Source organism: Solea solea, chromosome 12, assembly GCF_958295425.1.
Source record: "Solea solea chromosome 12, fSolSol10.1, whole genome shotgun sequence".
NCBI classification, from domain to species: domain Eukaryota; kingdom Metazoa; phylum Chordata; class Actinopteri; order Pleuronectiformes; family Soleidae; genus Solea; species Solea solea.
The window spans coordinates 14214606-14237768 of record NC_081145.1 but is presented as its reverse complement, the minus strand read 5'-3'; the positions used below and the strand labels follow the sequence as shown (position 1 = coordinate 14237768).

Below are 23163 nucleotides of genomic sequence, written 5' to 3'. Positions count from 1 at the left end.
AAAACGTCATAGAATAGTATGTCGTCCAAAATCGGTCAAAAAAGTCATAGTATAGTATGTCGTCCAAAATCGGTCAAAAAAGTCATAGTATAGTATGTCGTCCAAAATCCGTCAAAAATGTCATAGTATAGTATGTCGTCCAAAATCTGTCAAAAAAGTCATATTATAGTATGTCGTCCAAAATCGGTCAAAAAAGTCATTGTATAGTATGTTGTCCAAAATCGGTCAAAAAAGTCATAGTATAGTATGTCGTCCAAAATCACCAAAAAATGTCATAGTATAGTATGTCGTCCAAAATCGGTCAAAAAAGTCATAGTATAGTATGTCGTCAAAAACGTGACAAAAAAGTCATAGTATAGTATGTCTTCCAAAATCGGGCAAAAAAGTTGTAGTATAGTATGTCGTCAAAAACGTGACAAAAAAGTCATAGTATAGTATGTCGTCCAAAATCGGTGAAAAACGTCATAGTATAGTATGTCGTCCAAAATCGGTCAAAAAAGTCATAGTATAGTATGTCGTCCAAAATCGGTCAAAAACGTCATAGTATAGTATGTCATCCAAAATCGGTCAAAAACGTCATAGTATAAAATGTCGTGCAAAATCGGTCAAAAAAGTCATAGTATAGTATGTCATCCAAATTCAGTCAAAAAAGTCATAGTATAGTATGTCGTCCAAAATCTGTCAAAAGCGGCATAGTATAGTATGTCGTCCAAAATCGGTCAAAAACGTCATAGTATAGTATGTCGTCCAAAATCTGTCAAAAAAGTCATATTATAGTATGTCGTCCAAAATCGGTCAAAAAAGTCATTGTATAGTATGTTGTCCAAAATCGGTCAAAAAAGTCATAGTATAGTATGTCGTCCAAAATCACCAAAAAATGTCATAGTATAGTATGTCGTCCAAAATCGGTCAAAAAAGTCATAGTATAGTATGTCGTCAAAAACGTGACAAAAAAGTCATAGTATAGTATGTCGTCCAAAATCGGTCAAAAATGTCATAGTATAGTATGTCGTCCAAAATCGGTCAAAAACGTCATAGTATAGTATGTCATCCAAAATCGGTCAAAAACGTCATAGTATAAAATGTCGTGCAAAATCGGTCAAAAACGTCATAGTATAGTATGTCATCCAAATTCAGTCAAAAAAGTCATAGTATAGTATGTCGTCCAAAATCGGTGAAAAACGTCATAGTATAGTATGTCGTCCAAAATCGGTCAAAAAAGTCATAGTATAGTATGTCGTCCAAAATCGGTCAAAAACGTCATAGTATAGTATGTCATCCAAAATCGGTCAAAAACGTCATAGTATAAAATGTCGTGCAAAATCGGTCAAAAACGTCATAGTATAGTATGTCATCCAAATTCAGTCAAAAAAGTCATAGTATAGTATGTCGTCCAAAATCTGTCAAAAGCGGCATAGTATAGTATGTCGTCCAAAATCGGTCAAAAACGTCATAGAACAGTATGTCGTCCAAAATCGGTCAAAAACATTATAGTATAGTATGTCGTCCAAAATCGGTCAAAAACGTCATAGAATAGTATGTCGTCCAAAATCGGTCAAAAAAGTCATAGTATAGTATGTCGTCCAAAATCCGTCAAAAATGTCATAGTATAGTATGTCGTCCAAAATCTGTCAAAAAAGTCATATTATAGTATGTCGTCCAAAATCGGTCAAAAAAGTCATTGTATAGTGTGTTGTCCAAAATCGGTCAAAAAAGTCATAGTATAGTATGTCGTCCAAAATCACCAAAAAATGTCATAGTATAGTATGTCGTCCAAAATCGGTCAAAAAAGTCATAGTATAGTATGTCGTCAAAAACGTGACAAAAAAGTCATAGTATAGTATGTCTTCCAAAATCGGTCAAAAAAGTTGTAGTATAGTATGTCGTCAAAAACGTGACAAAAAAGTCATAGTATAGTATGTCGTCCAAAATCGGTCAAAAATGTCATGGTATTGTATGTCGTCCAAAATGTGATAAAAAAAAGTCATAGTATAGTATGTCTTCCAAAATCGGTCAAAAGCGGCATAGTACAGTATGTCGTCCAAAATCGGTCAAAAAAGTCATAGTATAGTATGTCGTCCACAATCGGTCAAAAACGTCATAGTATAGTATGTTGTCCAAAATCGGTCAAAAAAGTCATAGTATAGTATGTCTTCCAAAATCGGTCAAAAACGTCATAGTATAGTATGTCGTCTAAAATCTGTCAAAAAGTCATAGTATAGTATGTCATCCAAAATCGGTCAAAAACGTCATAGTATAGTATGTCATCCAAATTCAGTCAAAAAAGTCATAGTTTAGTATGTCGTCCAAAATCCGTCAAAAATGTCATAGTATAGTATGTCGTCCAAAATCTGTCAAAAAAGTCATATTATAGTATGTCGTCCAAAATCGGTCAAAAAAGTCATTGTATAGTATGTTGTCCAAAATCGGTCAAAAAAGTCATAGTATAGTATGTCGTCCAAAATCACCAAAAAATGTCATAGTATAGTATGTCGTCCAAAATCGGTCAAAAAAGTCATAGTATAGTATGTCGTCAAAAACGTGACAAAAAAGTCATAGTATAGTATGTCTTCCAAAATCGGTCAAAAAAGTTGTAGTATAGTATGTCGTCAAAAACGTGACAAAAAAGTCATAGTATAGTATGTCGTCCAAAATCGGTCAACAATGTCATAGTATAGTATGTCGTCCAAAATGTGATAAAAAAAAGTCATAGTATAGTATGTCTTCCAAAATCAGTCAAAAGCGGCATAGTACAGTATGTCGTCCAAAATCGGTCAAAAAAGTCATAGTATAGTATGTCGTCCACAATCGGTCAAAAACGTCATAGTATAGTATGTCGTCCAAAATCGGTCAAAAAAGTCATAGTATAGTATGTCTTCCAAAATCGGTCAAAAACGTCATAGTATAGTATGTCGTCTAAAATCTGTCAAAAAGTCATAGTATAGTATGTCATCCAAAATCGGTCAAAAACGTCATAGTATAGTATGTCATCCAAATTCAGTCAAAAAAGTCATAGTATAGTATGTTATCCAAAATCGGTCAAAAAAGTCATAGTATAGCATGTCGTCCAAAATCGGTCAAAAATGTCATAGTATAGTATGTCGTCCAAAATCCGTCAAAAAAGTTGTAGTATAGTATGTCGTCAAAAACGTGACAAAAAAGTCATAGTATAGTATGTCGTCCAAAATCGGTCAAAAAAGTCATAGTATAGTATGTCGTCCAAAATCCGTCAAAAATGTCATAGTATAGTATGTCGTCCAAAATCTGTCAAAAAAGTCATATTATAGTATGTCGTCCAAAATCGGTCAAAAAAGTCATTGTATAGTATGTTGTCCAAAATCGGTCAAAAAAGTCATAGTATAGTATGTCGTCCAAAATCACCAAAAAATGTCATAGTATAGTATGTCGTCCAAAATCGGTCAAAAAAGTCATAGTATAGTATGTCGTCAAAAACGTGACAAAAAAGTCATAGTATAGTATGTCTTCCAAAATCGGTCAAAAAAGTTGTAGTATAGTATGTCGTCAAAAACGTGACAAAAAAGTCATAGTATAGTATGTCGTCCAAAATCGGTCAAAAATGTCATAGTATAGTATGTCGTCCAAAATGTGATAAAAAAAAGTCATAGTATAGTATGTCTTCCAAAATCGGTCAAAAGCGGCATAGTACAGTATGTCGTCCAAAATCGGTCAAAAAAGTCATAGTATAGTATGTCGTCCACAATCGGTCAAAAACGTCATAGTATAGTATGTCGTCCAAAATCGGTCAAAAAAGTCATAGTATAGTATGTCTTCCAAAATCGGTCAAAAACGTCATAGTATAGTATGTCGTCTAAAATCGGTCAAAAACGTCATAGTATAGTATGTCATCCAAAATCGGTCAAAAACGTCATAGTATAGTATGTCATCCAAATTCAGTCAAAAAAGTCATAGTATAGTATGTCATCCAAAATCGGTCAAAAAAGTCATAGTATAGCATGTCGTCCAAAATCGGTCAAAAATGTCATAGTATAGTATGTCGTCCAAAATCCGTCAAAAAAGTTGTAGTATAGTATGTCGTCAAAAACGTGACAAAAAAGTCATAGTATAGTATGTCGTCCAAAATCGGTCAAAAAAGTCATTGTATAGCATGTCGTCCAAAATCGGTCAAAAATGTCATAGTATAGTATGTCGTCCAAAATCCGTCAAAAAAGTCATAGTATCGTATGTCGTCCAAAATCCGTCAAAAATGTTGTAGTATAGTATGTCGTCAAAAACGTGACAAAAAAGTCATAGTTTAGTATGTCGTCCACAATCGGTCAAAAACGTCATAGTATAGTATGTCATCCAAAATTGCTCAAAAAAGTCATAGTATAGCATGTCGTCCAAAATCGGTCAAAAATGTCATAGTATAGTATGTCGTCCAAAATCCGTCAAAAAAGTTGTAGTATAGTATGTCGTCAAAAACGTGACAAAAAAGTCATAGTATAGTATGTCGTCCAAAATCGGTCAAAAAAGTCATTGTATAGCATGTCGTCCAAAATCGGTCAAAAATGTCATAGTATAGTATGTCGTCCAAAATTGGTCAAAAAAGTCATAGTATAGCATGTCGTCCAAAATCGGTCAAAAAAGTCATAGTATAGTATGTCGTCAAAAACGTGACAAAAAACTCATAGTATAGTATGTTGTCCAAAATCCGTCAAAAAGTTGTAGTATAGTATGTCGTCAAAAACGTGACAAAAAAGTCATAGTATAGTATGTCGCCCAAAATCAGTCCAAAAAGTCATTGTATAGCATGTCGTCCAAAATCGGTCAAAAATTTCATAGTATAGTATGTCATCCAAAATCCGTCAAAAAAGTCATAGTATCGTATGTCGTCCAAAATCGGTCAAAAATGTCATAGTATAGTATGTCGTCCAAAATCGGTCAAAAAAGTCATAGTATAGTATGTCGTCCACAATCGGTCAAAAACGTCATAGTATAGTATGTCGTCCAAAATCGGTCAAAAAAGTCATAGTATAGTATGTCTTCCAAAATCGGTCAAAAACGTCATAGTATAGTATGTCGTCTAAAATCTGTCAAAAAGTCATAGTATAGTATGTCATCCAAAATCGGTCAAAAACGTCATAGTATAGTATGTCATCCAAATTCAGTCAAAAAAGTCATAGTATAGTATGTTATCCAAAATCGGTCAAAAAAGTCATAGTACAGTATGTCGTCCAAAATCGGTCAAAAAAGTCATAGTATAGTATGTCGTCCACAATCGGTCAAAAACGTCATAGTATAGTATGTCGTCCAAAATCGGTCAAAAAAGTCATAGTATAGTATGTCTTCCAAAATCGGTCAAAAACGTCATAGTATAGTATGTCGTCTAAAATCTGTCAAAAAGTCATAGTATAGTATGTCATCCAAAATCGGTCAAAAACGTCATAGTATAGTATGTCATCCAAATTCAGTCAAAAAAGTCATAGTATAGTATGTTATCCAAAATCGGTCAAAAAAGTCATAGTATAGCATGTCGTCCAAAATCGGTCAAAAATGTCATAGTATAGTATGTCGTCCAAAATCCGTCAAAAAAGTTGTAGTATAGTATGTCGTCAAAAACGTGACAAAAAAGTCATAGTATAGTATGTCGTCCAAAATCGGTCAAAAAAGTCATAGTATAGTATGTCGTCCAAAATCCGTCAAAAATGTCATAGTATAGTATGTCGTCCAAAATCTGTCAAAAAAGTCATATTATAGTATGTCGTCCAAAATCGGTCAAAAAAGTCATTGTATAGTATGTTGTCCAAAATCGGTCAAAAAAGTCATAGTATAGTATGTCGTCCAAAATCACCAAAAAATGTCATAGTATAGTATGTCGTCCAAAATCGGTCAAAAAAGTCATAGTATAGTATGTCGTCAAAAACGTGACAAAAAAGTCATAGTATAGTATGTCTTCCAAAATCGGTCAAAAAAGTTGTAGTATAGTATGTCGTCAAAAACGTGACAAAAAAGTCATAGTATAGTATGTCGTCCAAAATCGGTCAAAAATGTCATAGTATAGTATGTCGTCCAAAATGTGATAAAAAAAAGTCATAGTATAGTATGTCTTCCAAAATCGGTCAAAAGCGGCATAGTACAGTATGTCGTCCAAAATCGGTCAAAAAAGTCATAGTATAGTATGTCGTCCACAATCGGTCAAAAACGTCATAGTATAGTATGTCGTCCAAAATCGGTCAAAAAAGTCATAGTATAGTATGTCTTCCAAAATCGGTCAAAAACGTCATAGTATAGTATGTCGTCTAAAATCGGTCAAAAACGTCATAGTATAGTATGTCATCCAAAATCGGTCAAAAACGTCATAGTATAGTATGTCATCCAAATTCAGTCAAAAAAGTCATAGTATAGTATGTCATCCAAAATCGGTCAAAAAAGTCATAGTATAGCATGTCGTCCAAAATCGGTCAAAAATGTCATAGTATAGTATGTCGTCCAAAATCCGTCAAAAAAGTTGTAGTATAGTATGTCGTCAAAAACGTGACAAAAAAGTCATAGTATAGTATGTCGTCCAAAATCGGTCAAAAAAGTCATTGTATAGCATGTCGTCCAAAATCGGTCAAAAATGTCATAGTATAGTATGTCGTCCAAAATCCGTCAAAAAAGTCATAGTATCGTATGTCGTCCAAAATCCGTCAAAAATGTTGTAGTATAGTATGTCGTCAAAAACGTGACAAAAAAGTCATAGTTTAGTATGTCGTCCACAATCGGTCAAAAACGTCATAGTATAGTATGTCATCCAAAATTGCTCAAAAAAGTCATAGTATAGCATGTCGTCCAAAATCGGTCAAAAATGTCATAGTATAGTATGTCGTCCAAAATCCGTCAAAAAAGTTGTAGTATAGTATGTCGTCAAAAACGTGACAAAAAAGTCATAGTATAGTATGTCGTCCAAAATCGGTCAAAAAAGTCATTGTATAGCATGTCGTCCAAAATCGGTCAAAAATGTCATAGTATAGTATGTCGTCCAAAATTGGTCAAAAAAGTCATAGTATAGCATGTCGTCCAAAATCGGTCAAAAAAGTCATAGTATAGTATGTCGTCAAAAACGTGACAAAAAACTCATAGTATAGTATGTTGTCCAAAATCCGTCAAAAAGTTGTAGTATAGTATGTCGTCAAAAACGTGACAAAAAAGTCATAGTATAGTATGTCGCCCAAAATCAGTCCAAAAAGTCATTGTATAGCATGTCGTCCAAAATCGGTCAAAAATTTCATAGTATAGTATGTCATCCAAAATCCGTCAAAAAAGTCATAGTATCGTATGTCGTCCAAAATCGGTCAAAAATGTTGTAGTATAGTATGTCGTCAAAAACGTGACAAAAAAGTCATTGTATAGCATGTCGTCCAAAATCGGTCAAAAATGTCATAGTATAGTATGTCGTCCAAAATCCGTCAAAAAAGTCATAGTATCGTATGTCGTCCAAAATCCGTCAAAAATGTTGTAGTATAGTATGTCGTCAAAAACGTGACAAAAAAGTCATAGTTTAGTATGTCGTCCACAATCGGTCAAAAACGTCATAGTATAGTATGTCATCCAAAATTGGTCAAAAAAGTCATAGTATAGCATGTCGTCCAAAATCGGTCAAAAATGTCATAGTATAGTATGTCGTCCAAAATCCGTCAAAAAAGTTGTAGTATAGTATGTCGTCAAAAACGTGACAAAAAAAGTCATAGTATAGTATGTCGTCCAAAATCCGTCAAAAAAGTCATAGTATCGTATGTCGTCCAAAATCCGTCAAAAATGTTGTAGTATAGTATGTCGTCAAAAACGTGACAAAAAAGTCATAGTTTAGTATGTCATCCAAAATTGGTCAAAAAAGTCATAGTATAGCATGTCGTCCAAAATCGGTCAAAAATGTCATAGTATAGTATGTCGTCCAAAATCCGTCAAAAAAGTCATAGTATCGTATGTCGTCCAAAATCCGTCAAAAATGTTGTAGTATAGTATGTCGTCAAAAACGTGACAAAAAAGTCATAGTTTAGTATGTCGTCCACAATCGGTCAAAAACGTCATAGTATAGTATGTCATCCAAAATTGGTCAAAAAAGTCATAGTATAGCATGTCGTCCAAAATCGGTCAAAAATGTCATAGTATAGTATGTCGTCCTAAATCCGTCAAAAAAGTTGTAGTATAGTATGTCGTCAAAAACGTGACAAAAAAGTCATAGTATAGTATGTCGTCCAAAATCCGTCAAAAAAGTCATAGTATCGTATGTCGTCCAAAATCCGTCAAAAATGTTGTAGTATAGTATGTCGTCAAAAACGTGACAAAAAAGTCATAGTTTAGTATGTCATCCAAAATTGGTCAAAAAAGTCATAGTATAGCATGTCGTCCAAAATCGGTCAAAAATGTCATAGTATAGTATGTCGTCCAAAATCCGTCAAAACAGTTGTAGTATAGTATGTCGTCAAAAACGTGACAAAAAAGTCATAGTATAGTATGTCGTCCAAATCCGTCAAAAAAGTCATAGTATCGTATGTCGTCCAAAATCCGTCAAAAATGTTGTAGTATAGTATGTCGTCAAAAACGTGACAAAAAAGTCATAGTTTAGTATGTCATCCAAAATTGGTCAAAAAAGTCATAGTATAGCATGTCGTCCAAAATCGGTCAAAAATGTCATAGTATAGTATGTCGTCCAAAATCCGTCAAAAAAGTTGTAGTATAGTATGTCGTCAAAAACGTGACAAAAAAGTCATAGTATAGTATGTCGTCCAAAATCCGTCAAAAAAGTCATAGTATCGTATGTCGTCCAAGATCCGTCAAAAATGTTGTAGTATAGTATGTCGTCAAAAACGTGACAAAAAAGTCATAGTTTAGTATGTCGTCAAAAATCGGTCAAAAATGTCATAGTATAGTATGTCGTCCAAAATGTGATAAAAAAAAGTCATAGTATAGTATGTCGTTCTGTTATTATGAAAAACTCAGTTCTTTCTTCTGCTGAAAGTTCAGGTAATTAGGTTGCAATATGTGGCAGGTTGTGGTGTGAAGTCTCGATGAACCCTTACACATATAATTGGTCTCTAAGGCACCGAAGCTGCACAGCTTGAAAAACTGCATAGAAATCGTGTCATGATGATGATGGTGGTATTATATCAGTGACAGCTGACCACACACTGAAAGAACACAGAGAGAGGGATCTGAATTTAATGGTTGATGTTAAAAGTCTGTGTGAACAAGTTGTTGTCAATCCCTCATTTATTCATGTAATCTACTTGGATTAAATGTTTCATTATCTCACTTTACTTCACATTACGGTGAAGATGGTCTGTGCAGAATTGTATTTGGTAGATGGTTTTCTCTTTTATACGTACATCATGGGTGTGATTGTGTTAAAAATGTCAGACATGTGAAGATATAATCAAATTCACTTGGGTTGTGGTTCACTGGGTAGTGAGTCATCTTCCATGGAGTCTACGTACACCCCAGGGCGAGACACTAAACCTGAAAATGCTCGTGGATGTGGCATTAGTGTGTGAATGGGTATTTGAATCGTGTGTGACAGAAAAAGCGCTGCACACATAAAATGAATGAATGTGTCAGTGGATGTGAATGGGGCAAAAGCTGTGGTTTGTGCACTCCTCAAAACTAGAAAAGGACAATATAAAACGTATGCTCTTTGAACATTTCTTATAAAAGGGCAAAATATAACCGGAGACAAGTAAAATCAATAAGATGAGAGTGAGCTGAAGAGGCCGCTGACGTCCACATCACTCATCCATACACTTGGTGGTTGTTTTGACACCAGGATATCCTCACTGCGACATCAGGATGAAACAGCATCCTTCTTAAGCGTATAAAGCAACGCTTAAGAAGGATGTCCCGCATCAAAAATCAGTTTCAATGGTGATAATAAGCCATTAAAATGTATTTTGTAATGTCCCATTATTGTAATGTTTCCACAGAGAAACTCCCCAGGGAAAAGCAGCATGGGTACTTATTTGCCGTTCTGAGACCAGGGCGACCAGAGATCAGGGCCCCCTTTTTATAAACTGGTTATTTACTTTGTTGTTTTGACCCTGATTTTGTGTCCAACCACTCAAGTGACCATTAGGCTTCAAACCTTTGTGCACTCAGATACTGACCACTCTGCTAGTAGCAAATTACCTTTGATGACTGAGCGGTCGTGACTGTTTTTTGCTTCTTCTTTTTTTTCTTTTTTTTTCTAAAGTTGCAGCTGCAGTCGTGGTGTAAGCTTTTCTTTTCACACAGTGGAGGTAGTTTGTAAACAGTGTAAACAGGAATATTTTAAAGGGCCCGCAGGGGCAGATGCTGTAATTATAACCCTTCAACTCACTGCTTGTACCGAGGAAATGAGACCTTTTATAGCATGAAGTGAGACATAGTGTTCTTTTGACGTGGTTGTTGGGAGATTTATCAACTACCTATTTCTTTCTGGTCTTGAAAATGCACAATATGTATACTGTATGTATAAATAACCATACAGCCTTGTCATATCACAGTCAGTAAGAGCTCAATTCAAGGCCAATTTACAATGAAAGAGTGCTTAATTTTGCTTAATTTTGCTTAATTTTTCCAGCCACTGGCTTTTTGCAATTGGAGACACTAACCCATCCTCCTCCCCTAAGGCTTTTTTTTTTTTACCTCCTCTCCCACTCGTGTTTGAATCCTTCCAACAAAAGGCTTCCATCTCTGCTCCTCCAGTAATGATTAGTCTTTGTAGTTTTGCCCACACATAGCCTCCACAAAACAATACTCTGACATCAATCATTTTTTTTTGCAAAGCGTGACCTCTGCAAACCTTTAAAATGGAAATCTGTTTTTCTTTTTCATGGTAATACTGGTTCAAAATGTTAACAGGTAATTCTAGTGCCACCGATAAAAACAAACCGCATTTTCAGCGCATGTACATAATTCATCAGCACAATTATGATGTTTTGTGGCACTTGCTGTTTTTATCTTACCAAATGGCTTTCCTTTTTAAGGTCAAGGTTTGTTTTTTTTTTTTAATGAGCAAAATACAGTAATACAGTACAGATAAGTACCCACAGAATAGATGAATTAAAAAACATGCACTGATAATCCTCCATGGCCTCACATTGTGTTTAGTTGCATTGATATTCATTGCCTTTTTTTTTTTCTCTCTGTGCAACTTCCCAGCTCATCACATGTTCACAGTTGGCAGCCTTTTCACCGCAACTCCCTCACAGATCTGGATGAGAGAGAGGTACATTTCTGTCCATGGCAGCTCTTCCTCTCTCTTTTTATTACAACTTCCCTTTCCTGAGCGAGTGTGAGGCCGATCAGTGCCGGTTGTCTTTTGAAAAGGCATGTGAGTCTGACCCCATGAGCTTTTGCCCCGGGAGATGGAATGTGGAGCAGAAATGCAGTGAAACAATGCCGCGTGGATAATTGACCCTTCTACGTCCAGCTATTCACCCACTCTAATGTGGAAACGGGAGACACATGACTTCACTGTGCAATGCAGAGAGTGATGTAAGTAAATAAATATCTGCAGAATAACATGGTTCAAAAATGCTCTGATCTACAAACTACTTTAGACAAAAGAGATGCCATTTTTTTTTATTTGGAAAACATATTTCCACCTACAGGTGGCAGTGTTCTATTTCAGATTTGAAAAATCCAAACGGTTTCAAGTCTACTTTGCAGTCACGTGTTGCCAGTAAAGGTACATTTTCTTAGACTGTGTTCTTGAGTAGATAATGGCGCGGTCACAGTCTGCGTTCTTCTGAAATCTGCCTGAGATTTTGCGTAAGCAATGGTCGTTTGTAGTTTTCCCTTCACTGAAAATGATGCTTGTATATCTGTTTTCACCTCTATTATCATCATTCCATGACTTGTTATTGCCTGTGTTGCAGACCTCAAAGCAGGTAACATAGACTCAACTGTGCTGTGATTCATCAACAGGCTTGGAATATTACAGATCCAGGTTTCTACACTCACACAGACATTTGACTGTTGAATTACATCCTCCATCTCCAAACAACAAATCATACGATTCTTTCAGGGAGTAAGATGGCTTTACGTGTCACCAGTCAACTCACCCTGTAATTGGTTTACCTAGAAACCAGAAAGCAACGGTTATTTAAGGCTTTCTGATGCTAGATTGACTGGCTTCAGATCTTGGTTGAGACTAGTGTATCAGTTTATGTGGAGGGTGTTTCTACCACTCAAGAATATTCTAGGGTATATAATTAACCCCTGATCTTCATTTATTTATCTACATTTAAAGAATCTTCAACCCGGCCACAATCAGTCACAATAAAAAGGCATTTAACATCAAACAAATATAACCACATTTATTTTGAAAGTATAAAATTTCACACTATAAAGGCCACTTTTCAGGGTAGATCGACAACCTTTCTGTTAAGATTTACACAGAGAAATGACGTGTTGCTCTCGGCTGCTCTAGCATACGGTCCAGTTCTGTGGCAAAATAAAATAATGCTCGACTCCACCACAGAAGTAGTTGGCAAAATCGGAATAATTTACTCGATACAGGAAAAATGGCAGGAGTGTGAGAATTCCTGATTTGTACATCCCACGGAGGAGCAGGTTTTTCTGAACAATTCTCTCTCTTTATTAAACCAGCGAACAGGCACAGCTTGACATTACAGGCACTGTTTGCCTTCAACTGGGAAAGTCAGAAAAAAGAAATCTGCAGTTGACATTCTTAACAATGGCACTAGTCAGGCCACAATAGCGTCCCCGTGGAGAGAGCATCCTCTGTTTGTATGAGCAGGACGACTCCAACAGCAGAGCTCGCAGTCTGAGGTTGATGGGCCGCACTCGAGTGTAGCGTTCACATTCCTACTCAATAACTGTGACATGGTGCCCGCTGAGGTAGAACAGTTGTACCAAAAAGACTTATTTATAAAGTATACAAATGAGTAACAGTCACATGAATGAACTTAAAAGTGGAGTGGGGGGTGGGGGGGGGGGGGGCTGAGATAACATCACATTTCACCCACATTTTCAGCACAACAATATGAAGACCGTTGACATGTCTGGATATTTGAAAATACATCCTTCCAGCACTCGCACACCTGCAGCTCTTTCCCTTTCTACCATCGTGGCAGTTTGACAGACACTCAAACCGTATTATTGCATCTACAAACCAGTTGGAACTACTCACTTATGAAGTCACAAGCTCACTCGGCCTCAGCCAAGTCAAACGCACACTATTCAAAAGTGCAAACGAAAAAAAAAAAAAAAAAAACAACAACCAAAAGTCAACAAAAGGGAACTTAAGCAGACACTTTGTCATGTGAGAGTGGGCACATTCCCCCGCACAGAGAGTACAACGTGTTCGTCGATGCTCTTTCCACGTTTAAGAGGAAAGTGTCATGTCCCTTCTGAAGGCTACCGTCTCCCCTGAAGGCTGGAATGGGCGAAGCAAGCTGACTGGCTCCAGGCAAGGTGGGCAAGGCTAGACTGGGCTGTGCAGTGCAAATAGCTGGACACCCAGCCCTCTGTGTGGACTAGGACCAGCTGCTGTCCATCAAACCCCGTGTCTCCTTGCGGGTGATGATACTTTCTGTCGATTTAAGGAGCCTCTCCAGACAGGGCGCATTGATTTTGCCCGGTGGACGGCCTCGGGGCACCGCGTCTGTCTTAGTGTGCGTGTCCGTGCTAGAGGACACGGCGTTATCCTGGGTTAAGTCTCTGTCTCTGGGGGACAGCAGGTGTTTGGGGCTGGCCTGTGCCTGCTCTGCCGTGGGGGAGCAGATGGGTGACGTGTGGAGCCACTTCAGATTATTGGCAGAGTAAGCTGCTCCAGGAGTGAGGTCGGTGACTCTCAGAGCTTTGGCAGCGGCTGGAGGATCACTCGTGGTGACAGGGCTTGTGGCTGCAGTGGTGGTCATTGGAGACAGCTGATGAGAAAGAAGGAAGTGAGGTTCAGTTTCATTCAGTCAGCAGTTTGTGCGGCAGGATACCGGCGCCCACTCATTGACAAAAAACTATATGCTGGTCAGAGTTATCGGAGAAAGCATGATCATCTGATGTTTCCATCATATATTCAAAGTGTGTAGTCCTTCCTGTCTGACTCTTTGGTGAAGCCACTGATAGCAACACACCACAATTTTTATGCACGAATTGATAAAAAAAAAGAAGTAATTAAATCACAAACACAGTCTTATTTAGAATAGAAGTAGACACAGAGAAACATGACTTTTCATGTAAAACTGTGTGTTTGACCCTCACTCACTAACTTAATTTTATTTCATGATTTATAGCTAAGAATGGCCATCTATATGCATCTCAGTCATAAAGTTGTGGGTTTGTTAACGTTCAAATGAAGCCAGAAGTGTCAAGGCAAAATTACCGTAATTAATTTTTCCTTATGAAACCACCCTCTTCACATTTCATTTTAATTAAATTCAACGTTAACAAACTAACATAATAATAAATGAATGATGAAATGATTATGGCAGGTTTTAAGTTACTGTTCTGCTCTTGTCGTGTGACTAGTTACTAATCCACTTGTGTATTCGAGGGTGTGTCAGAATTACCCACAGAAATAAATCCTCACCACTATAAAAACACACAGGAATGTTCCAGAGTATTCTGACCTTTTTTTTTTTTTTTTTTTTATTTCCACAGAGACACTCCCCCAAAACTACCTTTTGTCATTTGTCAGTGTTCTTGGTGAACCCGATACTGCAGTAATACCTCCGTAAAAATAGCCCTTAATCCTCCTCTGTCCCAGGACTGAAATATCTGTTATTAAATAATAACAGATATTTCAGTCCCTTCTTTGCTGCATTGTCACCACATGTTCTTTGCAGTGGACCTCGTCTCATGGAGAAGTTCTTACACAACAGTTATGCTTTCATTTTCGCAACTCTACCTTCGATCTCTTGGTGGGTACGGCTGGCTCTGTGTGTGCGACGGCCGGTTGGTTTTGGAGTTTTACGTTAGGGAACCAGCTCTTCAGCATTTCCTCCATTTTGAGAATGATATTAATATACTTCTCTCTGGAAAAAGGGAAAGAGAGAGGAGGAGAGAAAAAGAAACCAGAAATAAATACTGAGACACACAATTACACATTTTCAGAACCACATCAAGGAAGTCTCTCTTGCAATTGCGAACAGAGCATGAACAGTTAAAGGCTGCACTCAGCCAGTGAAGGCCAGGAAACTGAAGCACATATCTCACATGTTTGCAGCTCACACGTGGCACCATGTGCAGTAGCACTGCCCGCCTCTAAATATAAACGCTAAAGCCACAATGGTCTCCAACTGCATCATTGTGAAAAAGAAGTAGCTGTGGTGACGCAGCTCTTGGCGGAGGTGGGCACAGAGTAGCGCACCATTAACTCCCTCTTTTTAAAAACCAGATGGTGGGCAGGGATTAGCTTGAGTCATATGATCAGGACCTTTCTGCCATACTCCATTCAGAGCATGTTAAATTCATGCGAAAGATTATCCACAACAGTGACTGCTCAAAAAGTCACTTTGATCCTATCTGCCATTGTGTCGCAGCAGGAGCTGCCAGCTGGCAACATGGAGCAGGCACAGGGAGGCAGGGAGGGAGGGGTGGGGGTGTAGTCCACCTTCCATCCTCTGCCCTGGCTGTCTACAGCGAGGCTACCACACCCACTCTTTGTCTCCCATATGAAGGCAGCAGCTGGTGGGTGCAAGGGCTTCAATTAGTTTGTGCCACACTCGACAGCCTTTCATTGTACATCAGTGTACATTAATGCAAAACCCTCACAATGGGTAGGTTTCCATCACCCGGGTTTCTATGCGCATTTTCAATTTGCACATAAAGCACCAGAAAATTCTGATAAAATCTTAAAAAAAAAAAAGAAAACACATTGAATAAAAGCTTTTCATACGTGAGGGGGATGTGGACAAGTTAGGGCAACAATAAAAGTAAAAAAAGTGTGATGGATTCGGTGAAAAAAAGCTTCCGCTTCCACATTTCACTGCACTGTAAAAAGGGCAGAAAATGTGACTGAAAGGAAGGTATGAATGTGTGAAATGATGAGCAAATATTACTGCAAAAATAGATGGACACTAGCGACAAAAGGCCATTTACGTCATCAAGATGCACCTTCTTCCGTCTTCTGTGGTGACCCGGCCACCTACTGCTTATCTCAGTGAACACACTCTGTGCCAATATTGGCTAAAGGGCAGTGGATCAAAAAATATAATATTGTTCTAAGGACACATTGTCCAACTGGACCACTAAAATGTCTTATTTTTATTTTTGTGGTTATTCATTCAATGCAATTATTTTGCTTGGCCATCATCACTGGGTCTCGCGTCATAAATGTGACAATTCTCTGTTTTTATATTACTGTAAATAAATTAACTGTAAGTTGGACTAAATAAATGTTTTGAACATGTAGCAGTGAGTGTGACGGCGACAAGATTAATCGGCAAAGAGCATAATTATTGATCTAACATGTACAGTAAATAAAACAATAACACTTTGTTTTAGTATTTCACATGAAATTGTCCAAGAAAAATATTCTGACCCTGGCACCTGCATCCCGTGAAACACCAAAACCTTTCCAAACGATCACATCACTGGGACTGAGGCTTTCACCTTCGCAGTGGTGATATCATACTACATTATACCGTCTGGCTAGTGGAGAGCTAATCAAGCAGACACAAGTGTGCTGCTCCCACAGTGGAGCCTGATACATTTTTAACAAGATGCCCAGCCTCCGTGAAACCCAGCCACCTCTGCAGTAAATGTATCCTGAACATGTGGAGGCAGCAGCTCCTCACAGAGCACCCTGCTGAGAACCATGTGTCGCAGACATATTGGGAGACCACATTGACCCGTGAATAGTAAATGCCATTTCTTGCCGTTGTAATTAATATTGTGTGCTATCGTGGAAAGAAGCTCCCGTGCAAAAGGGGAGGTTTTCTATTACAGTGAGCATAAAATATTTGTGAAAAATGCCAAAAATATCCGGAGCTGTAACGTGATGCAGCTCATTTGTTGCATGGAGCAGAGTATGTGGGTCATGTGTGGGACGCTCACCCCATGCGTGGGTTCTGCAGGACACCCATGATCCTCTGAATCCTGTCCATTGCCACACTCTCCTGGAAACTGCTGAGTCCTGGAAAAGAAGAAGAAGAAGTTGTACCATGAGCCATATGAAGTGGATGACTCTGTGCAGCATATGGGCTCTGTGTGTGTGTGTGTGTGTGTGTGTGTGTGTGTGTGTGTGTGTGTGTGTGAGGGAACAAACTCCCTCTGTGGTCAGGAAGTGTGTGGGTCACACAAGGTTTTGGTTTTGACAAAGATCCCAAACTAAGCAGTTGCACAGCCTGTCTGAACATGGCGCTTTCTGCCCGCATTATACAGTACTTCACTGACGAGTCACAAACAGCGGCTGCTTTCCTGTAGTACATTATGTTCTCACTCACCTCTGCCAGGCATCTAATTTACAAGTATTTCACCATTGGTTCAAATTCATATTGGAACGGCTGAATAAACCATTACCTAAAAATATGCTCCATTCTAAAAGATGGGACACACAGGAAATACTTCAACAATGCATGTTTCAGGAGATCAGGTTCTCAAATTTCAGGGACACATAATGTGACACGCTGTCCATTGTTTTATTTCTCTGAGACACAAAAAAAAGTCAGTAAAAGACAAGAGAAGAATTGAGGCACATGTGTAGAACAATGGCTGCGTTATTCAGGGTGGACTGTTCGGAAGACAACAACATAAAAATAAATACAACGGCTGACTTACGTTCTCTGTATCTCCCTGAACGAAGACCATTCAAGATTAACGACAGAGGATGAATGTAGCACTGTAGGTCCATGCACTGGAAACAACAACAGGTTAACTTGTAGACTCACTGTCAAACACCATTTGAAAAATGTTGCGTAAAGTCAGTGTGATTTGATCCGTCCTAATCTCCCCCCTACTACTCTGTGGTTACAGTTCTTAAGAAAAACACGACTACTTCTGCATTTTGCCTGGAAATGACAGAGCAGGAGGCTCTATGTAAAACCAGTGTGTGGGGTCAGTCTAGGTGACAGGACATGCTCCACTTATGCTGACACTATACACCACCTGCTGTGGGACAGGACATGAGTCGCAGTGGTGCTCACCTTACTTGTGAAGAATTGGTCTTTCTCTGTCATGTTGGAATTGAGCTGCTGTGCCTTGCGCTCCTCGTCCTCTGTGAAGCTGTGAGGTCTTTTTAGTGCTTGCTGAGTGTTTCTGCCATTTGTTTTCTCTCCGTGTGTTTTACACAGTCCAATGGCGCCGTCGTACGTCTCCATGCGACCAGGGGGGGATCCCACGCTGCAGACCTCCCTGACCTCCCTCCACTTCCTGTCACCCTTCTTCACATCACAGTCAGACGGGCCCAGGTGTGGCAGGGCTCTCGGGGTTGGAGGAGCTTCTGTCTGGCTGTGCGTTCTGGTACACGGGTCAAACTCCCGTTCGCTCTCGCTGTCCTCATTGTCACTCGCCAGCCAGTCAATGGAGTTATCCGAATCTGTAGCAGACATCCTTTGCCGCAGGCTCTAACTAGCACTGACCATCACTGACCTGACGGGGAGAAAGCCATTGTTACTATAAATGCGGCAGCACATGAAGGAGTAAAAAGGATGAGAACAGGAGTCATCGACTCCTACGCCACCTTAAATATGACCAGAAGCAGTCAGAATTAAACGTCTGGTACTGATTCTAGCAAAACAGGTTCCTGAGGAATAAAACAAATAAAACACTGCAGCTGGGCTTCAACCACACCGATGAGAAATACAGGCAGAGACACAGCAGAGTGATCGGAGCAGATGGTGGCAGTGAAAGCAAAGTTGTTGCGACTATGATGACTGGTTTGTTTTTGCAGAGGCAACACCTGGGCCAGTAAACACAGACTGGCCAGCATCACAAGCTCACACCAAACACCCCAGTGTCCACAACAACCATGTGCAGCCCAACAACACTCAAGCACTCAAATCCTTCACTGCCATTTTAAATCTTTACATCACAACGTCACACAGGAACTGATTTTTTTTTTTACATCTTATCTACCGGCCGCCAGCTGCCGCCACCACCACACTCATTCATAAACACTGTTGGGTTGTTTATTCAGAAGGGACACGGGTCTGCCTCCATGACGACCGGCGCCTCAGAGTGCAGACGTCCCATCGGCAAGTGACACTTGTGTTTGTGTGTGGGGAGGCAATTTTTTTTTTTTTAAATAAGACACTAGCACTGTCTGTCTTTTCCTGCTGAATACAAACACAACGGCTCTTCTTGAATGCTTAGTTGCTTGTGAGATCCCTGCAATATGTTTCCTCAGTGATTAGTAGATCATAAAAGAGAGCGCAGCATTTTCAGCTCGGAGCCTATTTTTGGTGTGTGGATGGTTAACGGCTGATAAGTCATTGGTTTCCTGAAAAATTTGGGGGTAGGAGAGTTAATTGCCCCCTGGTTCTTTGTCTCAAGACGACCACGCTCTGATCTTATTGTTGCACAGAGGAGAGGAGGGTGGAGCAAAAGATGTGCTGGTTTCACATGCTATATAACACTTCACAAACACAGAGGAGAAAAATAATATTTGCAAGTGTCCAATTGCTGGTTATAATAGTTATAATACAGATAAAATGTCTTTAAAAAAAAAGTGTTAGAATTGTAGGCCCTATCATTAAAAAAAAAAGAAAAGAATGTGTACTTAACTTAAAAGACAATATTAATACCACAGTAAGCAAATCATTTATTAATTTACTTTCTACTATAATATATATATCCATATAGTTACTCTATCAGATGACCTGTATAGCCAATATATATAGATGCAGTGTTGACAGAAGAGCTGAAATAAAGACAACACAAACCACAGAGACCGGTGTTTTTAGATGACACACGTTCCTCTTTTAAGCTTTCTATCTACCTGTATGTATGTGAGGAAGCAGATGCATTATGATTACATCTTCCGTCCTAAACGAGAGGTCGAATGAACTTTTATCAAGCTATCGATCTGCCTTAAATGCAGTTTTCAGATCAGTTACAAATACAATCGACTTCCTCATCAGTCAAAGTAGCACTCACTGTTACGCTTACATAAAACAAGGAAGACACTAAGCGGTGGACTACCTGGAAATTTAATGTCATCATTCTCCGGAAACAACATAATTGTGATTCACTATATTATCGCAATACTTTTTTTTTGTTAGATTCTGAAGTGGGCGCATGTAAGAAAAACATGTTACAAAAACATGTTATCAAGGAGGCTGAAAATCAAGACTCTTTAACATTAACATTCTTTATGTATTAATGAGATCCTGGAATGACAAGAAAAATACAGACTCCCTCCTGTGGCACGTTAAAGTAAATGACTATGACTGTATGTTGGCGAGCTGGACAAAATGATCAAGTCACTCAGTGAAATATTAACAATTTTTCTGATTAGAATGAACTACAATCAATTTAAAGTGAGTGATTTTAAATGACTTTTAAATGATTGTTTATTTTAAGTGCTTTTTACCGCGAGTCGCGATAATATTGTATATCGTCCAATCCCTAGGAGAGGGGACAGAATCACTGCAATATTATATCATTAATCCACAGAAATATCTGCCGGTCACGGACCATGACTTGAGCCGGAGTCAAATTCCTTTGGATGATTTTAAAAAACGATACCCACGTCAGTGTTTCACGGCCGCACACACACACACACAGCGGCGTTGATGATAATTTGATTTGATAATATGAGTGAGTATATGAGTGAATGAGTGAAGGAGCTGCTTACTTTCCCAGGATGGAGCGGCTGTTCGTGCTCTTCCTTTGTTCGTCGGTATATCCAGCAGTAGTGGCAGCAGCGGCGGCGGCTCCGTGGCTCGGTCGGTCGGTCAGAGGAGAGCAGCTGATGTATTAGACGTGCAGCGTGTGTGTCTGTGAGTGTGTGTGTGTGAGTGAGTGAGGAGGCGGTACAGCCAGAGATCGGCCCGTGTTGCTTCTCCCTAGGCAACGTGTCTGTGGGGGCGGGGCCTGAGTGCTCCGACTCTCCCATTGGCTCCTCGCTCTGCCCCGGTTGACCAATCAGCTCGTGGTGTGCGTGCAGCCGCGGAGCGATAGGCGAGGCCGGTTTACATATGCAAATGTCATGGAAATGACACAAACACGTGGACACGCGGATCGCTCTTTTATTTCAGAAGACGGGCGAAAAGTCAACTGAGGCCTAGTTTTGGTCATTGCGTTGGAATTCTTCCTCACTATATCATCTGGAGGACGAAGTCGATGAGGATGATGAGGAGGAAGAGGAGGAAGAGGATGACGACAGCTACCTGGATCGCAGCATGTCTGTAAGCTGAGCAGCCGGTAAAGGCGCAGTCAGCACATTTCACAAGCGCGAGCCCTCATGGAAGAGTTTGTTCCAGGACACACGAACCAGACTATATTTAAACAAAGAGCGTCCGCTTCTCTGCTCCAGACACTTGGAAAAAAGCTGTATCATTCTATAAGAATAAAAATACACTGAAAAAAAACTTGATGTAATTACGTGAAATGTTAACACACATATTATTTAAAGGTCCAGTGTGTAAGAATTATGGTGCTTTTCTACTATAGAGTTGTAGGCTCGGCTCTACTCTATTTTGCTTTTCCATTAACAATGGTACTTGGTACTTTTTAGTACTAAAAAGGTCTGGAAGAGTCATGAGCACGATGTCTGACACACAAGACTTAAAAATCCTGAAATCATGCTTCAATCTTTGCCAGAACATTTCTAAAATCTCAATATTCATCCTGTTCAGCCGTATTTCAGTTCAGTGACGAACTGAACTCATCTTTTTAATGAACTGATTGTAATGATTCAGTGCGCTGAAAACAACTGCTTTGGTCGTCACTAGTTTGTGTGTTTGTGTCGCATATAAAACGACATCACTGCAGTCTCGTGCAGCCGTGCTGTGACGACCCTGCCCACATTGAGGAGGTACTATAGTAATAGAAAACGTGTAGTACTCTCGAGTAGTACTCTCCACTCAGCCCTGCCTTTCCCGAGCATGTCATGGAACTATAGTGGCCTTCACATAGTAGATAAAAGATTCTTTTATTTTCAAAAATGTGGGAAAAAAATACAAAATGCAAAGCACATGCTTGGACATGTTTGTCTATTCTGGCTGAAACATGGAGGCACACAATGGCGTCTGTAAAGCAATTAAATTGTATTGTAATCTAAATCTTAAACACCTTAGGTCATTCAATGTGTCTGTATCAAGTTAAATGAACATGATTTCATACAAGTTGTTTGTTCAAGTCAATTCTTAAACTAGTTTTCAAGTTCATTCAAACTAAGATTAATACGTTATATGAACACAATTTTCATCCAACCGGTTTATTTTATCTTTACTTTTTTTATTAAAATTAAAATACTGATACTTTAAGTATTCAAATAATTAGTTACATTAGCCTCTGACAATGTTAGTAGTAGGTTTAGACTTGTCTGTCTGACCACTGATATGTGAAGCACATGAAGTATGAAGAAGCATAAAGCGTAACTATTCAAGTAAAGTAGAAAGTACCACTGAAATGAAGAGTTCTACAAATTGTGATGTCTGTACATACATATATATATATATATATATATACACATATATATACATATGTATATATATATACATATGTATATATATATACACATATATATACATATGTATACATACATATGTACAGTATATATTAATCCCAATAAGTAATCCTGTCTGTGATGCCGATACTGAGCATGTCTCTTTATTTTTGCTCTTTTTTCGTGGACATAGTGACGGTAAATGCATGACTCACAGGACCTTTGTTTGACTGCCTGAGAGGGTGGGTTTAGGAGCCCGCTGTCAGACGAGGATCCTGTGCCTGGAGCCAATGAGTCACAAACCCTCTCATAGCAAACAAGGTCACGTGCGCTCTGGAGACACCCACTCGAAAGATATAACCAGACTCCTCTCCCCGTCTCTCCCTCAACCCATGATGAGGACAAACGGAATGTAACACAACACTTTTTTTTTTTTTTTTTGCAGAGTGAAGTCGTCACATGCAAAAAAAAAAAAAAAAAAAAAATATGAATAATAATAAGTTGTTTGGGTGCAAATCTGCCTGAGGAACTTCTTGGAGTGTCTTCTCTGTGTTCTATAATGGGCTTGTGCCATGGTAATTAGATGGTAAGAGCTTGTTGTGGTCAGGTGA

General features: G+C 38.8%; 1 protein-coding gene across 1 annotated transcript; it reads right to left on the bottom strand.

Moving 5' to 3' along the window:
• Positions 1-12281: 12281 nt before the first annotated feature.
• LOC131470502 (circadian-associated transcriptional repressor) lies at positions 12282-20905 on the bottom strand. Its single transcript, XM_058646370.1, has 6 exons — positions 20738-20905; positions 18087-18531; positions 17722-17797; positions 16999-17077; positions 14849-14975; positions 12282-13871 (listed from the first exon to the last, which is right to left on the bottom strand). The coding sequence occupies exons 2-6, from the start codon at positions 18489-18491 to the stop codon at positions 13479-13481; spliced, it is 1080 nt and encodes a 359-aa protein (XP_058502353.1). The 5' UTR covers positions 18492-18531; positions 20738-20905; the 3' UTR covers positions 12282-13478.
• Between the last annotated feature and the right edge of the window lie 2258 nt (positions 20906-23163).